Source organism: Eubalaena glacialis, chromosome 9, assembly GCF_028564815.1.
Source record: "Eubalaena glacialis isolate mEubGla1 chromosome 9, mEubGla1.1.hap2.+ XY, whole genome shotgun sequence".
NCBI classification, from domain to species: Eukaryota; Metazoa; Chordata; class Mammalia; order Artiodactyla; family Balaenidae; genus Eubalaena; species Eubalaena glacialis.
This window is the reverse complement of record NC_083724.1, coordinates 87580953-87595265: the sequence shown is the minus strand read 5'-3', so window position 1 is coordinate 87595265 and position 14313 is coordinate 87580953. Positions and strand designations below refer to the sequence as shown.

The following is a 14313-nucleotide window of genomic DNA, read 5'->3' as shown; positions in this document are numbered from 1 at the left end:
AAGAAGAATATATTTATGACCTTAAACGGGACCAAAAGACACAAAGCATAAGATATAAAGGAAAGACAGATGTGAATATATCAAAATAAAAACAATACACCACATAGTTAAAAGACAATTGATAGCTTAGGAGCTTCAAGATGGCGGAAGAGTAAGACGCGGAGATCACCTTCCTCCCCACAGATACATCAGAAATACATCTACATGTGGAACAGCTCCTATAGAACACCTACTGAACGCCGGCAGAAGACCTCAGACCTCCCAAAAGGCAAGAAACTCCCCACGTACCTGGGTAGGGCAAAAGAAAAAAGACAATTGATAGCTTAGGAGAAAATATTTGCAACCTATAACAAAAAATGAACATCAAGAATCATACATATTGAGAGGAAAAGGAAACTATCCTAGAGAAATAAATTAAGGATATAAAACTGCAATTTGCAGAAGAGAAAACACAAACAGTCAATAAACATGTGAAAAGATGGTTAGACTCTCTGATCAGAGAAATATAAGTAAAATAACATCACTTTTCGCTTATCAGAATGGCAGGGTACAATGAAGACTGAAAACATCAAATGAGCTAACAATGCAGGGAAATGACCCCGTTCCCTCTGCTGGTGAGACAGATGGTGGGGACAGCCTTCTGGGAAGGCAATTTGGCAGTTCTGTTTAAATGGACAGCCCCTCTGGCCCAGTAGTCCTACACTTTCGTATGTATAAAACAGCCTATATTAGTCTTTTAAAAATTAAGTATTGCTTGTAATGGCAAAAAGATGAGAGCAATTTAAATGTCCACCTGTAGGGAGATAGTTGATTTGTTGTGCAGCAGTTTAAACTGTTGTGTAGCAGTTTAGCCCACTAAACTTACAAACCCACTCCAGTCTTTTATGAATATGGAAAAAAATACCTTAAATAGTTTTATACAAAGGCATTCTTAACATCAAAATAGACAAATGCAGAAAGAAAGAAATATATCAGCTAGCACCCTAAGGTCTTTTGTTTCTTTTTAACCTGATGAGAATTAACATGTTCTTTACTCTCTGGCTTCACTTTCATGAAATGAAATCTAATCACTTTTTTTTTTTTAGTGAGGAAGAGAATACAGATGAGAAAGATATGGAGGGAAAGTAGGAAATGGTGGGTGGGTCTATAAGGTGGGTCTGTATATCAGGGTTCTCCAGAGAAACAGAGCCGATAGGGGACACACACACACACCTATGTTACAGTCTTGAGGCAGAATTCCTGCTTCCCTGGGAAACCTCAGTTTTGCTCTTAAGACCTTCAGCTGACAGAAGAGGCTGAAGGGGTTCAGGACAGGCCATCTCAAAATGTGCTGCTTTGGCATATTGATTATTTTGAGCTGAAGGCACTTGAGAATCAGCAGACCCAGGAAGAGCTTTCTGATCTGCCCTTTCTACCTAAAAGCAGGTCATGAAATTTCCCATGAGAGATGTGCCCTCCCTGTACCAGGAGGAGAAATACGTGCTTGTCACCAGAGACTGGGAGTCAACACGGAAGTGGATCTGTGTGAACAAACCTGCTAAAATAACCCTCATCGTCCACTAGTTTTGCACCCCTCTGCCCCCATATACAGCTTCTAGTCACTTCCCCACAATTACTGCCCTTAGGCCAAACCCCTTTGTCTTGTCATTTTTTCACAAATTTATCATTTCTTTGCCTAAAGGGTATAAAAGCTTTCAGCTCTGATCACTTCCTTGGAACTTCATTCTCTTGTAAAAGTCCCCATGTATGTGTAAAATTTAATAAAATGTGTATGATTTTCTTCTGTTAATCTGGCTTATGTCAGTTTAATTCTTAGGCCAGACACCCTAAGAAGGTAGAGAAGAATTTTTCCTTCCCTACATGCCCACTCACATCATCGAGAGAAAACTTTAAAGTCAACTGATTGTAAATGTTAATCACTTCTACACGGTATCTTCACAGCAACCTCTAGACTAGTGTTTGACCAAAGAACTGGGCACCATAGCCTAGCCAAGTTGATACATAAAATTAACCATCACAATCTGAAGTACAAACGAGGAAAGATGACCAAGCTATAATCATAGGGGAAAAGGGCATTTTGCAAATACATATGACGTGATGCCACTTTCATAAAATAAAATTTAAAAAAAACGACAAAACTACATGATCCAGTCCTTCACATTTCACTAGTGGCTATAACTTCTGTGAAGTCTGCCAAGACCTACTTCTGTAATTATCTGTGCCTCCTTCCCCAGGGTTCTCATTGCATCTGTCTCTTCACTGGCTTCCTTGCATCTCTTCCTCTCTCTCTCTCTCTCTCTCTCTCTCTCACACACACACACACACACACACACGAACCAGGTACCATGCCTGGTGCTAGGGATTTAGCTGTGAAGTAGACAGACAAAATCCCTGCCCTCAAAGAGCTCAGGCCTGGTGGATGGGACACACGTGTAATTCTGGGGATAAAGTACTGTGTGTTTGCTTTGGAGCCATTTAGAGGAGCTGCCATTCCAGAAGTGAGGAGTCAGGCAAGGCTTCCCAGTGGAAATGACGTTTAAACTGAGGCTGAAAGTGGAACTAGCTTGTCAGCAGAAGGTTAGGGAGGACGGAGAAGGCAAGTGAGAGGGATGAGCACTAGAGGTGAGGGGACAGATGGGCAAAGATTTGAAAATGGGTAGAGTATGGTTTATTGGGGGCACAACTGGTAATTCATTATGGCTGTGGGGGGTAGAGTGTGAGGAGGGTAGTGAGAGATGAAGCTGGAGGGGTAAGAGAGGCCCAACTCATGCAGGGTGTTTTGAGTTGGTTAAGGAGTATGGAGTTTGTCCTGAGGGCAATGGGGAGCCACTGATGAGTTTTAAGCAATGGAGGAACATCATCAATATGCATTTTAGTAAATATTACCTACAATATAGACAATGGATTTGAAGTAGTCAAACTAGAGGCTTGTTAGGTCACCGTTAAGAAGGTTAATGTCATCATCTTGGCAAAAATTGATGGTGATGATGGCCCTGATCAAAAGCCATGAGGATGGAGAGAAGTGTAGGTGTTTGAGAGCTATTCATGAGGGTTCATGTATCGGTGATTGATTATGTATGTCAGAGAAAGGGAGAGGGGAGGAATGAAGGATATATGATGGACGTGCCATCCACAAAGCCAAGGAGCACTTGGAGATGATGATTTCAGCTCTGTATGTTGGAGTCTGAAATGTCTGTGGGTTAGCTGAGTCAGGATGTCTCGTAGGCAGTTGGATACATGGGTTTGGAACTCAGGAGAGGGACAGGAAGTCGTCAGCATGGAGGTGGTACCTGAAGTAATTAGACTAGATGAGGTCATTTGGGAGGATCTGGAAGGAAAGCCTTACTTTAGGGATGGACCTAAGTTAGGATGAGAATAGAAGGTGAGGAAGTGGAGGATAGCAAGTTTAGACAAGCTGTTCAAGAGGTTCAGCTGGAAACAGGAGGAGGAACATAATGCAGTAACTGGAATAACCCAGGGTTAAGAGGGGTTTTGCTTGCTTGTTTTATGATGGACAAGACACACTTACATCTTTAAAGAAAAAAAAAGAAGGAACAAAAACAATGAAAAACAAAACTGCATGTGTGTTTGGGTAAAGACAAAGCAAAAGGACTGTTAATATCCCTGAATTAATAATTGTGGTTGTTCCTCAGAGGAAGGGGAATATTTAAGAGGATACATTTCCAAAACGGGCCTTTGCTTTATCTTCACTGCTTGACTCTTAAAATTCTGAGAATGTGGACACATCAATTATTCATTCGTCCAGATAGCAGATCTTGTTGTGCGCCTGCTTTGTGCCAGGTCCTGTCTTTAGTGCTGAGGATAGAGAGGTGAACAAAACAGAGCCCCTTGTCTCTGTATGGGTCTCTGTACAGACTAAGTGCTGATGTGTGGAAGAGACACAATAAACAAAACCAACAAATAAAATGTAATAGCATGTCAGATGGTGATAAATGCTATGGGAAAAATAAATCAGGGGAGGGGAGAACAGTACTACCAGCAGTTATTTTAATTTTAGTTGCTGGTAAAGACAGGCTTCACAAAGAGGATGACATTCCAGCCAAGTCCAGGGGGAAGGGAGGAGCCTTGTACACACCTAGGGGAAAGCCTTATAGGGAAGGTGACAAAAAATACATAAAAGTACATTTAAACTAAAAAAAATTTCAAAACATTAAAAAAAATACTGTATGCATGTTTTTAAGCATCCTACTTCCAGAATCTCACTCACCATATCTCAGGAATGGCCTGATACACATTTTGTTGTTGTTGTTGTTGTTTTAATTTATTTTATTGAGGTATACCTGAGTTACAATGTTGTATTAATTTCCACTGTACACCAAGGTAATTCAGTTATGCATATATAAAAAATTCTTTTTCATATTCTTTTCCATCATAGTTTATTACAGGACACTGAATATAGTTCCCTGGGCTATACAGTAGGACCTTGTTTATCCATTCTATATATAATAGTTTGCATCTGCTAATCCCAAGATCTCAATCCATCCCTCCCCCACCCACACACACACCCTTGGCAACCACAAGTCTGTTCTCTATGTCTGAGTCTGTTTCTGTTTCATAGATAAGTTCACTTGTGTCATATTTTAGATTCCACGTATAAGTGATATCATTTGATATTTGTCTTCATCTAATTTACTTCACTTAGTATGATAATTTCTAGGTCCATCCATATTGCTGAAAATGGCATTATTTCATTCTTTATTATGGCTGAGTAGTATTCCATTGTATATGTGTACCACATCTTCTTTATCCATTCATCTGTTGATGGACATTTAGGTTGTTTCCATTTCTTGGCTACTGTAAATAGTGCCGCTACGAACCTTGGGGTGCATGTGTCTTTTAAACTTATAGTTTTGTCCATATATATGCCCAGGAGTGGGATTGCTGGATCATATGGTAACTCTATTTTTAGTTTTTGAAGGAACCTCCATACTGTTCGCCATAGTGGCTGCACAAATTTACATTCCCACAAACAGTGTAGGAGGGTTCCTTTTTCTCCACACCCTCTCCAAGCATTTGTTATTTGTATTCCTTTTCATTATGGCCATTCTGACTGGTGTGAGGTGGTACCTCATTGTAGTTTTGATTGGCTCGTGCACATTTGATAGCTGGGAAAGTGAGTAGGAAGAAGATAAGTGCAGGTTCCCACCAGGTGAATTGTTAACTCCACCTGAGACCATGTTCTCTGGCCTGTTCCTTAACAAAAGAGCTTCTCAAGGGGTTTTTTGTTTGGAAATGCAGCTCATCCCCAGGAAGCTACCTTCTTCTTGGAAGTTAGACTGACACCTGCGACAATATGACAGTCATGTGACAAAAGGCTCCCAAGACATCCAGGGACAGTGAGGATGGTGGGCCAGCAAGTGCAGAGCAGGACTACCTCCTACCAAAGGAAAACAAGAGTTGCCACAGGAGACAGCCTACACTCAGGAGACAGAGCACAAAACCCTGGAAGAGCACTTGTTATCAGAGATCAGGACTTCAGTGTCAAAAAAGACCACAGTATTCCCCAGCATGAGTTAGGCCATTTTGTGTCACCACTACTTTTTGAGCAGCATATATAATATTAAGTTTTCTTGCATCAACTCCCATGTTTCCTTCATATCTTTCTAATGGTCTTTCCTCCCTCACAGAGAAAAACAGGAAACATTTGGTGTCATCGAGTGAAAGAGGTGCCAGAGAGTAAAGAAGATATTAATTTTCACCAAGTTAAATACAAAGAGAAGGAAGCAAAGCTTGTTTTCAGTGCATTTTAATGTGTGAGAATGTGTTGCTATGAGGTATTGACTGTTCCTGGTTTGCAGCGCTGACCAGTGCTTGATTTAGATGAGAGAGGATATGTGAGGAAGGGAAAAGATAACCAAACTTCTTGTGTCTTTTCTTCTGCTTGCAAATCTTTAAATCCAAACTTCTCCCGTCTTAGCCAACCATTTCCTTGTGGACTGTAGCATTTGAAGCATGTGAGGAAAGGCCAAGAACCATTGTGAGTTGAGAGATTTCTTACTTATTCCTCCCTTATGTTCAGCAAGTCTGACTTGTCTTTGGTGGTGTTTTTTTTTTTTTTTTAATTTATTTTTGGCTGCATTGGGTCTTCATTGCTGCGCACGGGCTTTCTCTAGTTGCGGCGAGCGGGGGCTACTCTTCGTTGCGGTGCGTGGGCTTCTCACTGCGGTGGCTTCTCTTTTGGAGCACGGGCTCTAGGCACATGGGCTTCAGTAGTTGTGGCTCGCGGGCTCTAGAGCACAGGCTCAGTAGTTGTGGCACATGGGCTTAGTTGTTCCGCAGCATATGGGATCTTCCTGGACCAGGGCTCAAACCCGTGTCCCCTGCATTGGCAGGTGGATTCTTAACCACTGTGCCACCAGGAAAGTCCCATCTTTGGTGGTCTTGACCAGACCACCAAAGTGCGGCTCTGCTCGCCGCACTTGTGTCCTCTGGGTTGCTAAGGAGAGCACGAGGCTAGCTGTGCAGGACAAGTACAGTAGTTTCCTGGGGCTGACACGACATATACCACAAACTCATTGGCATAAAGTCACAGGAATTTATTCTCTCATGCCTGGAGGCCAGAATTCCAAACCAAAGTGTCTGCAGGGCTATATCCCCTCCGAGGGCTCCAGGGAGGAATCCTTTGTTGCCTCTTCCAGCTTCTCATAGTAAGTTCATATTTCAGACAAGTTTTTTGTGTCGACTGAAAAAAAAAAAAGGCACAACCTAGAAGTTGAGAATTATGCTTTATTTGTCAGACATCCTGAGTACTTAAGCTGGGGAGAGAGCCTCTCAGATAGCTCTGAGGGACTGTTCTGAACAGGTAAGGGAGGAGCCAGGATATATATAGGAGTCTTTGCAAACAAACAGACAAATAAAACCAGGTAGTCAGAACATCAAAAGATTACTGTTAATTAAAGAAAACCAGACATCTCAAGTTGAGGAATTTAGTGCTTTTCTATGAGTAGGAAGATGCCAGAGTCTGGACTTATTGAAACTACTCCTTTGATATGCATCTTAACTATCTAGGGCCGGTATCCTGTTTTTCTCCATCCTGAATCCCCTCAGGGTGCACAGTTGGGGGCAGTTGCAGTGGCAGAGGGCTTGATGGCTGCAACATCCTTGGCTTACTGACATGGCAGGTGACATTCATCCACATTTGTAAAAATCAAAATTTGTTTTCAGCTTTATTTGATTCATGTCGACTGGCTTATTTTAAAAAGCTTTTATGATGGATGCTGTTTGGAACTTTTCACAGTTTAATTAAATGTCTTTGAAAGTTACAGAACCTTCTAACATGTGTTTAATCATTTAGGTATTGTTTAGTTTGGAACTTTTCACAAGTTTAAATAAATATAAATGTCTTTGAAAGTTGCAGAAGACTCTAGTATCTGTTTAATCGTATGACATCTGAGAGGTCTTCACATTTTCATTCATATCAGCACCTAGGCATTTTCTTAGAGTCTTGGGCTGTACTTCCAAGATTATGTGGACAGCAGTATGAGCTAGCCTGTCACGGTGAAGCAAGGTGACAGTCACTAAGGAGTCTTTTCTAGTGGACTTTCAGAGACTGAAGGTGGCAGATTGCATTTTCCAAAGATGGCCACAACCACGTCTTCCATCCCACATGCTTTTCTGCTAAGTGACCTTGCCTCTCCCCACCAGGAGGTAGACTGTCAGCCCCCTCCCCTGTAACCTGGGCGTCCCTGGTGACATGCTCTGAGTACAATGCGGCAGCAGAGGTTTCACTGGGGACTAAGACCAGGTTATAAGAAGCCTTGTAGTTCCTCACTGGGCATTCTGGCTTATGTTCTCTTGGGATGTTCCTCTCAGAGCCAGCCTTCGTGCCATGGGAGCCCAAGCCATGGAGAGGCCCAGTAGGTACTCTGGTGGGCAGCCAGGGCTGAATGCCCAGCCCACAGCAGCATCTAGGACAGCCACGTGAGTGAGCCTGCTTGGATGTCGGCCCAGTCAAAACTGCTAATGATTCTGGCACACGTGAAAGACTTCCAAAGGAAAACATGTAGTTAAGCCCAGTCAGGAAATTGGAAAGATGGTTTTTTCAAGCTGCTATGTTTCCTGGTAGTTTTCCAGTAATAGATAACCAGAATAGTCTTTTCACTGCATGCCCCATTGGTTCCCATGTCCTAAAAACCTGTGTGTGGGCCCAGCCTCATCTCCCACACCTCAACCTTCCCACTTTCTCTAAATGTTGTTTCTCTTTTCTAAGGGGTTCTGACCCGGGAAGTCTCTGCTCTGATACCCACCCTTTTATCCTGTGTTACTGCCCGGCTCCTCTGGGTCCATGTCCGGTTTCTCTTCCTTCTGGTGTTTCAACCACCTCCTCTAACAGCACCATCTCCTTCTCAGCGTTGGGAATGTCCCTTCCACAGGGTGATGACTGGGTCGCCATGGGTGCTACATCAATTCCAGTTGTCTCAGTGTGGTCCCAACCAGTAGAAGGGACTCAGATTGGGAGCCTTCCAAATCTTCCTGTGGCTACACTTGATCATGCTATCCCAAAACCCACAGAATTTTACTCCAAATGACACAACATCTGTCATTTTAGGTCAGAAAGTTGGAAATGTAAGTGCCTGCAAGGGAAGGCCACATTGAGGGTCCAGCATGGCACACAGTCCAGTGCAGATGGACTTGACCAGAGGCTGCTGGAGGTCTTGTGGGCTGAGACCCCAGTTTTCCTCCACCTCATGTCTTCAGAAGGAATGACAGGGTCTAATAACTAAATGCTTCCACCTACTCTTTATTTCCTTGAGTAGGAAGGAACATAATTTTAAACCCAAAGACAGCAAATGAAACTATGTGCTTCCTTAGCCTGTGGAATGTAGGGAGTTTTTCTTTTTTAAAACAAATTCAGGAATTAGGCAGCTAGGTGTAAATTAGGCTTCAGACTATCTGTTTCGATGCTTTCACCTATTGCCCACCTCTGAGGCCACAAGACTATTTCTGAAGCCCAGCCTCAAATGTGGGAGCTTATCCTTCATCGCATATGGACACAAAGACAAACATTCTTGGCAATCCATTGTGTCTGGTCCTTCCTCAGTTGCAAAGTAGCCACATAGTCTTCGCTAGAAGTTGGGGAAGATGCACCAGAAATTGGCTCTGTGACGTTCATCCTGTAACTCTGCTGGGTTGTCACCATCGTGGGTCAAATGATCATGATCTCTAAGGCCCTTTTCTTGATTGGAAATCGTATGTATGTGTGTTCACTTTTCTAAAATGTGAATTTTTTCCTTATTAAAATAATTTACCTTTGTCCTTTAGACTGTTTGCCAAATTTTGTTCTATTCAAGGGTTGGGTCAGACACAGTCAATAGGCAGCTGACATATTCAGAATGATAAGAACCAAAAGGCCACGCAGCCATTCTAACAGACCATTGGCACACTCTGTTATGTCTTCAGGGCCCAATTACCTTTTCTACTCTACAAAAACTTAATGTATTAAAAACAGAAAGATGTACCATCTTTACTCTGAAATTGTTTTATTTTAAGTAAAACTTTATACATCCTTTTAAAACATGAAAATTCAAAATTCTTGAGGCAAGTCGATCATACAAACCTATTTACAACAGTATTAAAGGAGTGGTAACATTTCACCAGCATAAAATGTCACAGAATTCAAATCACAACTTGGATCATCAATGATTCAAGTGTTTCATCCCACACAATAAGGTCTGGTTAGTTTTAACAGAAAATTCTTCCTCTGGATATTCTGTTCTCAGTCCTGCCTTTGAGATTTAGACAGTAGGATAACTGGCCATGGTGGCGATTCCACAGTTGTTGTTCCGGTCTTTGGCCATCCTTATGTAGCCATCCATGCCCCAATCTTCACCCCAGCTAAAAGAAGAGAGGGTTTTCCATTTTATACAAAGAATCAAACACATTTATCTTTATTAATACTTAAACAGTACCCCAGAGTCCAGGACAGATTCAGAAAGAAGCAAGAAAGGCAGTTGTTCTTGTTCCTGGTTGAGTTCTAAATGTATAAATAACTTCAATCTCCAAACCTCTCACGGAACTGCAAAATTAGAGACAGAAAAAGGAAACTCTTGGGGCCAGATGTGTTTCAGATTTAAGAAAATTTTCAGATTTAGAAATGCAATGGTGCTGGGACTTCCCTGGTGGCGCAGTGGTTAAGAAGCCGCCTGCCAATGCAGGGGACACGGGTTTGATCCCTGGTCTGGGAAGATCCCACATGCCGCAGAGCAACTAAGCCCGTGCACCACAACTACTGAGCCTGCATGCCACAACTACCAGAGCCCGCGCGCCTAGAGCCTATGCTCTGCAACAAGAGAAGCCACCGCAAGGAGAAGCCCACGCATGCAACGAAGAGTAGCCCCCACTCGACGCAACTAGAGAAAGCCTGCGCAGCAACAAAGACCCAAGCAGCCAAAAAAAAAAAAAAAAAAAATTAATTAAATTAAAAAAAAAAAAAAAAGAAATGCAATGGTGTCAAAACTACATCAATACCCTAGGCAAACTTGAGAGAGTACCTTAATGTTATAATCAAACATTAATATGTCTGTGTTCACCCTAAGTGGCATAAAGACTTCGGAAGTGTGCTTAAGGGTTTGAGAACCTGTATCCAAATACTGATTCCAAAAGGGACTCCCATTTCAATCTCAGATATAAGTATTTTGGGCACTTTATACCTGTTCTTGACAAGCCAGTATTTATTGTTATCTGAGTCTGCTCCTTCAAACCCATAGCCAACCACCAGAACACCATGATCCAGGTCTTCGCTGCTGCAGTATGGATCATAATAAATGCCTGGGAAAATAAAATTCAATGTTGGGGTGAGGACCTCCGAGTGTCACATGACAGTAACCCAGCCTATCAACTAGGATAAGGGAGACACCTCAAAATTCAGCTAAAGGACATAAATCTAGATAGGATTTAAAAACAAGATCTATTTTTTTAATCTAGGCTAGGGATCTAGGTTCTCATCTAACACTAGCAGAAATACTGGAACAATCTCTTTTGTACACAATGTGTGAAAAGGCATAAAAGACCACTCCCTAAAACCTTATCATTTTACTTTCAGAATGTCTAGGGAAACAGCACACAACACAAAATTACTTCAGGCAAGAGGTTCTTTCCAGTTTTAATTACAGTAGTAAAATTCTTTGGAAAATTTCAAAGGTCTAACAACTGGAAAAAAGTAAATTAAGCTATACGAATCAAATTAAGTAGCCATTTAAATATATTTGTGAAGTGCTTAAAGTCATGGGGATTCAAGTAATGTCAAATGGACACATCAGGCACAAATACTACATGAACAACTATGTTAAATCTACACACCCCCAAATTATACACTGAATTCTACACACCAAAGAGTCAATCTTGCTGTATGTCATGGTGGTTTTCCAATTTTTCTGCCTAAACTTCCATACAGACAAATGCTTACCTGCTTTATAGAACTGGAAGGTTGGATGGCTTGCATCTATAGCAACAGAGATGGGGCCCACAGTTGCCACTGCCTTCATAAGGGCCCTCTCTCGCTTAGGAATGTCCACGAAACCAGTGTCGTTGGCAGCAGAACTCTGTGGTCTGTAGTGGCAGGATTCATCCTTTCAAAGGTAATGGGGAAGAGACTTGATTAATACCATCCCCCTCCTGGGGTACATGAGTTCAAGACAGTCTGCAGCTTAATGATTTCCAAGTCAAGTTTGTTATAAAGCATCCCAGGAGATGAAATGATATTGGTTGTTTTGAAATGGAAAAAGTAGCTGGTGTCTATTCAATGAGACACGCTCAGTCTACCTCTCCATAAGAAACTTTTACTCTGGAGAAATTTATACTTACATAGAATGGTATGTATATTTCCACATGACACAGAAATATTAACAGCTTTATGGTAACTATCTAAACAGAGAACTGTGCAAGGCTAACATATTTTAATGCTAGTTCTGACAGTCTGCAGATATAGAGTCTACAATCTAAAATGTGTATTCTAAATTGGTATCTGTTTTCCCCCAAAGTGTTCAACTTTGATACCAAGATAAGGAGCTCCTTTTACCCTTCCAAAATATGGATAGGATTCCTCTGAGTCCAGGCCTCCATTGTCCTTAACATACTGGAAGGCATTATCCATTAAGCCACCACTGCAACCCTCATTGCCTTGAGGCCGAGAGCAGTCCACCAGGTTCTGCTCACTCAGTGAGACAAGTTTGCCAGTTTTCCGGAACATCTGTCCTTCAAGGGCGCCAGTGGCACTAAAAGCCCAACAAGAACCACACGTACCCTGAAAACAAAATTTAAACGCTCTTAGTCTACAAAACAAATAGCAAGACTTTGACAACAGCCCATATATCTGAAAATGCTTTTAAAAACTAGTGAATTGCATCCAAACTCTAGTCATTCAGAGCAGGCCATGGGGCGTTTCCAAAAGGAAACCCCTTCTCCAGGCATTTGAGGGCTCTTGTGTCCACTTTCAGTGCTTCAGAAGGAAAAGTCTTCAAGAGCTGGGAAACAACTCTTCATCACAGCAAATGCATCTCTCATTCCAAGAAACTTATCAACACAATTCTTTTTCTCTCAAGGAAATTTGAAACCAAATAAAATGTTTTAAATTCTTGAAAAAAACAAAAAAACAAAAAAACGAGTGAATTGCATGTTGTTCCACAGCCTACCATTGCAAGGATGGCAACTCCTATTTGGCTTTACTCTTGGAGAGAGATCTGCTGGATACTGTCATACCTGATTCTTCACAGGAGTTACATAGCCTTTCTCTCTCCAATCCATGGATGAGGGAATCGAAGCAAAGACAGGTACTGGGAACACCTTCCCCTTCTTGTGCTTCTGGTTTCGAAGACCATTCATCACCTGCCTGAATTCTTCACTGGTCTTCAAGGAAAAGGAAACAATGTTGAAAAGCAAGAGGTTATTTTCCTAAAGTACTAAGGAGGGGAGGCACAAAAAGTTCATGCCACACTCACCATGTCACCGAAGGCATTCATTGCCATGGTGAAGCCATGTTTCCCTTGGCTGTATTCCTGATTGTGCAGGTCAATCATTTTCATATTCTTCTCCCACACTGTTCTCCTCCATCCTTCTTCATTCTACAGGCAAACAGGTAACCTATACTCTTTATTTCTATTTAAAACCAACCCACCTTCACCAAGTGGATTTGCAGACAGAGAGGAAGAGAAACCATGGCCAGAGATGGCTTTATACTCTTGGGAACTGTTTCCCAGTGCCCACACAACAGGGTCGTATGCCCGTACTGTACTCAGTAATGGGTGCCATGAAGTTACTGCCCTGGTAAGAGCCAGCCTCAAGAGGCTACTATCTGCTATAAACTCCCAACAGCATGGACCATTCTCTGCGGGGTTTCAGATGGACAGTTTCAGATGTTACCAACCAAGCCATATAGTTTCCTGTGTGTTGCCTTCCACAATTTCCATTGTGCATTTAAACTGAGATCAAGTTTTGGAGCCGCTAAGGCTATTCCCAAGCAAAGGGCAGTGAGGAGGAGTGAAGGATTCATGTTTCAAAAGCCTAGGAAGGGAAAAGAAATGAGTATCTGATTAAACCAATCTTACTAAAAGGCCATCCTACTTTTTTCTGAGACGTTATACCCACTGTGGTGGAGTAAAAACATTTATCTTCCCAAGTATTTACACAAGGACCGTAGGGGAAGGCTAAGGACGTGGATAGAGAAAAACAGCTCAGAGACCCCAGTTTCCGCGCCGGAGAGGCTCAGGCTCTTCTGGGACTCAGAGCAGCGGCTAGGGCGAAGCTCCCTCCCGCGTTGCAGACGGGGCCAGGCCAGGGGCGTGCCGCACCGCCCCCGGCGAACGCCCGCCGCTCTCAGAGGATGTTGACGCGGCGCAGGGAACAGAGGGCACTGCAGCCCGGCGTGCGGGGGTCAGGCTGCCCTGTGTGACCGGCGCCTCCTGGGACCCCTCCCAACCCCAAGCTTGGCAGTCCCACTGGTTCCCGGGGTGACCCCGCCGCGCCAGGCCCCAGCCCGTGGTGCTCACCTGCGGCGGGCGCAGCTGCGCAGCCACAACCAGCAACTGTGGATCCGGGGGCGTCGGAGGTTGGGCTGTGGGCGCATGTCCTCCCATTTAAGGCTCCGGGATTCCGCTCGGCCGGCCCCGCCCCCCGCTAGCCCGCGCCGCGATTGGCTGAGCTGCATGCGGGCGGGGCCCCTGTGCTGGGATTCCCGGCGCCTCACGAGGCTGGTCCCAACTTGGCCAGGTGCCAGCCTCAGTGGACCCGACGGCGGCGAGCTGGGCAGTGCTGAGAAGGGCGGCCAGAGCCTCCTTGGGGACCCGGATCAACTAATTA

General features: G+C 43.3%; 1 protein-coding gene across 1 annotated transcript; it reads right to left on the bottom strand.

Annotated features, from left to right (window-relative positions):
- Positions 1 to 9537: 9537 nt before the first annotated feature.
- CTSL (cathepsin L) lies at positions 9538 to 14069 on the bottom strand. The gene is made up of 8 exons (XM_061199298.1): positions 14004 to 14069; positions 13382 to 13518; positions 12957 to 13079; positions 12718 to 12864; positions 12038 to 12262; positions 11426 to 11588; positions 10671 to 10788; positions 9538 to 9855 (listed from the first exon to the last, which is right to left on the bottom strand). The coding sequence occupies exons 2-8, from the start codon at positions 13505 to 13507 to the stop codon at positions 9756 to 9758; spliced, it is 1002 nt and encodes a 333-aa protein (XP_061055281.1). The 5' UTR covers positions 13508 to 13518; positions 14004 to 14069; the 3' UTR covers positions 9538 to 9755.
- Positions 14070 to 14313: the final 244 nt, after the last annotated feature.

Excerpts from the sequence above, each read along its gene's own strand:
- CTSL (XM_061199298.1), bottom strand. The coding sequence starts at position 13,507 with ATGAATCCTTCACTCCTCCTCACTGCCCTTTGCTTGGGAATAGCCTTA. Across the intron at positions 10,789-11,425 it reads CTTCCAGTTCTATAAAGCAG|GCATTTATTATGATCCATAC; the intron begins GTAAGCATTTGT and ends TTATTTTCCCAG. Across the intron at positions 9,856-10,670 it reads TACTGGCTTGTCAAGAACAG|CTGGGGTGAAGATTGGGGCA; the intron begins GTATAAAGTGCC and ends CTCTTCTTTTAG.